The sequence below is a fragment of the Zingiber officinale genome, unplaced genomic scaffold (genome assembly GCF_018446385.1).
Source record: "Zingiber officinale cultivar Zhangliang unplaced genomic scaffold, Zo_v1.1 ctg41, whole genome shotgun sequence".
Lineage (NCBI taxonomy): Eukaryota > Viridiplantae > Streptophyta > Magnoliopsida > Zingiberales > Zingiberaceae > Zingiber > Zingiber officinale.
The window spans coordinates 68,069-71,389 of NW_024589943.1; the positions used below are offsets into that span (position 1 = coordinate 68,069).

The 3,321-nt window shown below is 39.7% G+C and overlaps 1 protein-coding gene across 1 annotated transcript; it reads right to left on the reverse strand.

Annotated features, from left to right (window-relative positions):
• Positions 1 to 689: 689 nt before the first annotated feature.
• On the reverse strand, positions 690 to 2,049 carry LOC122037435 (noroxomaritidine/norcraugsodine reductase-like). The gene is made up of 5 exons (XM_042596908.1): positions 1,901 to 2,049; positions 1,613 to 1,820; positions 1,293 to 1,509; positions 1,091 to 1,197; positions 690 to 1,002 (listed from the first exon to the last, which is right to left on the reverse strand). The coding sequence occupies exons 1-5, from the start codon at positions 1,993 to 1,995 to the stop codon at positions 826 to 828; spliced, it is 804 nt and encodes a 267-aa protein (XP_042452842.1). The 5' UTR covers positions 1,996 to 2,049; the 3' UTR covers positions 690 to 825.
• Positions 2,050 to 3,321: the final 1,272 nt, after the last annotated feature.

Below are 3,321 nucleotides of genomic sequence, written 5' to 3' on the forward strand. Positions count from 1 at the left end.
AAAAATTTACTACTCTCAATTTACGTTATTGAATTCAGATCTGAAAGCATAGATACATTAAGGAGGCTTTTAGGAGTATATTGATTTTGATTTGATGTGATTCAGAGTTCTCTACAAAACTTGCTAAAGGATCTACACCATTCAAAAATTTAAAAGTTTGATATTTTCTGAATCATAGGGTCATAGATCTTAAAATAAGTTAGTGATTAATTTTATCAAACCTTTGTAAGTTTAAAAAATCACTACTCTTAATTTATATTATCGAATTTAGGTTTGAGGGTATGGGTATATTAAGAAGGATTTCAGAAGTACATTGATTTTTATTTGAAATGATTCGGAGTTCTCAAGGTCCATCAGTGAATTGCGAACGAAACTAACTAACGTACCTACACCATTCAAAAGTTTAATTTTTTTTTTGAACCAGGAGAATCTAAGAATTCATTGATGGAGTTGGTTAGTGAGTATCATAGTCCTAAATCTTATAATAAGCTTATGACAAATATTATCAAGTCTTTACAAGTTTGAAAATTCAATATACGGACAAGACGAATTATCTTATATACTTAGAGAACTTTAAATTAATTTAAATCAGAATAAATATACTCATATAAGCCTCTATATAATGTAATTATGTCCCAGATATACAACAACAACAACAATAATTTTAAGCTAAATTATTGCCATAGAGGTCATGATAAGGATTTGAATATATTTCTCCATATAAGAACTTAAATGAAGAGTTCAAGCACCATCTTATTCAAGATCTTCATAAGAACATAATCCCAAACACCAGGCCACCTTATTCAAAGATACCTCCATAGCTACTTAGTGATTGCCGTTGACAATTCTACCTCCGTCGACGACAATAACCTGACCATTCACGTAGCAAGAAGGAGGGAGGCAAAGGAAGGCCACGACGCCGGCCACATCCTCCGGCTCCCCCAAACGCCCAAGAGGCACGCGATGATTCTCCCTTGCCACAAATTCCTCGTCTTGCACCAACTGCCACAATAAACAAATTCATATTCATCAGCCAAAATCAAATTCCCTTGCCACAAATTCTAGATCACCAGAAGCAGTGTTCACTTACAGGGTCAATGAGCGGTGTTCTGATGTACCCTGGAGCTACACTGTTTGTTCTGATGTTATCTTTGGCCCATTCACAAGCAAGATTTCTAGTGAGTTGATTCATTGCTCCTAATCAAATGAAAGAGAAAAACATAAAACTATCTGAGCAATTTGTTCATCTTGCTAATGATTCAAGCAAATTCAATCTCTGCAAGAAGTAGTACCTTTGGTTGATGCATACACAGACAAATCATCCAGTGCAATGAAGCCACAAATGGAGGTGATGAACACAATACTACCTCCTCCACAAGCCCTAAGGAGAGGGTAAGCGAGTTGGCTCAAGTGGAATGCCGATTCCAGGTTTGTGCTGATCACGAGCTTGAAATCCTCCAGGGTTTGCTCCACCGTCGGTTTGAGGACCCCCGTCCCTGCATTGTTAACCTGCAAAACGAAGAAGATTAATTATCGATCGGTTTCCGTGAGCATTCAGATTTGGCTTAGGGGGGTTTAGAAGGGGAGGAAAATAAAAAGGGGGAATTAATACCAAAATGTTGAGCTTCCCGTCGAATTGGGACTTCACCGTCGCCATGAGCTTCTCTCTCTCGCTCGGGGACGAAACGTCGCAGACAGATCCAGTGACTTTGAGCTTGGAACCGAGCCATTTCTGCAGGCACTTCTTCAGATCTGCTTCGCTTCGGGCGCGAGTGTGCACCGCCGATCCAAGTCTGGCGAGCTCCTCGACGATCGCATACCTAATTAAATTAAGCTTGATGGATGAGTAGAAATATATAGAGGGAAAGAGATGGAGTATTCGATCGAGAAATGTAATTACCCGATTCCCTTGGAGCCTCCGGTGACCAGAGCAGTCGTCCCGGCGAGAGACCATCTGGTTGTGTCAATAGGAGTGTGTTCTTGGTCGCTGCTCATGCTTCTATCTTCGGAATGGAACTTCCTGTTGAAATTGAGAGAGATTGAGAGGAGTGTTATATATATATATATATATATATATATATATATATGAGATTGATACGAGAGATTGAGGAGTGTTTTGCAGAAGACAGTAGAGGATAAGGTGTCTGTATATATATATATATATATATATATCCTTCAGAAGTTGATGAGATCAAAAATTAGAAATGTTGATATCCTGCTGATCTCTCGTAGTTTTCTGTTTTACCTTATAAAATAGATGACGTCAGTGCCGAGTCTGAGAAGGAGTCCCTGACATAGGTCCTTCAACATTCAAGTCAGTCATCCACGATGATGTAGAAGGCGGAGCAACAAGAATGAAGACTGTAGTGTAAATAGTATCTATCGCGTATCTCCGTTAATGCTTGGACTTCCCTTTAAATAGAGTTCATGTAGCGCACACGCACACTTTCTTAGGCGAGCATGCTTTTCAAAGTTTCTCTTGAAAAGATTTGTCAGTAAAATATCCCTGACACAATATCTTAGCAAGCCGAGTATATTTCTGATGTGACAGTAAAATTTTTCGTCGTACGATCTTCCTGTCGACCATGCTTGATGTCAGTGACACTAACTTCGAAAAAGATGTCAGGAATAACACAGTGGGTTTGTTGCTGGCCGAGTGGGTTAACCGCTCGGCCAGAACTTCGCTACGCTTGTACCGTGTCCGCTCGGCCTAAACTCCGTTGCGCTTGCGCCGCGTCCTGTTGACGGGTCGAGCGGGGTAGCTGCTCGACCCGGATTCTACATATCATCTCCTCCTTTTGGCATCCAACCACCCATTGAGTGTCGACTGTTTGACACACCTTCCCAAGTCAAAGGTGGGATCGGACTGGAACCTTCTCCTCTCGGTCGGCTATCTTATCACTCGACCGGCCAATACACTTATCCTTCGTTTGACTATATAAACCTTAATGTTAATCGTCTTGATTCTGACCTCCATCGTGACAATCGACTTCTGTCGGATGAGCCACTCTATATTGCCTCATCGTGTATAATACATTTTTGGGGGAAAAAACAAAGGACATTTAATTTATTTTTTATTTACTTTATTTTTTTCCCGAGCTATGTCAGGCACAAACAAACTATTTTGCACACTTTAAAAATTGACCCTCAAATTTATTAAAACAATCACACGTTTAAATACTTAAAAATTGATCTTAAGATTTATTAAAATAATCATATATATAAATACCAATTATATCAACATATGTGGGCGAGAGACCATTCTGTTTGTGTCAATAGGAGCGTGTTCTTGGACGCTGCTCATGCTTCCATTTTCGGAAA

Excerpts from the sequence above, each read along its gene's own strand:
- LOC122037435 (XM_042596908.1), bottom strand. The coding sequence starts at position 1,995 with ATGAGCAGCGACCAAGAACACACTCCTATTGACACAACCAGATGGTCT. Across the intron at positions 1,510-1,612 it reads ACGGGAAGCTCAACATTTTG|GTTAACAATGCAGGGACGGG; the intron begins GTATTAATTCCC and ends TTCGTTTTGCAG. Across the intron at positions 1,198-1,292 it reads TGTGTATGCATCAACCAAAG|GAGCAATGAATCAACTCACT; the intron begins GTACTACTTCTT and ends TCATTTGATTAG.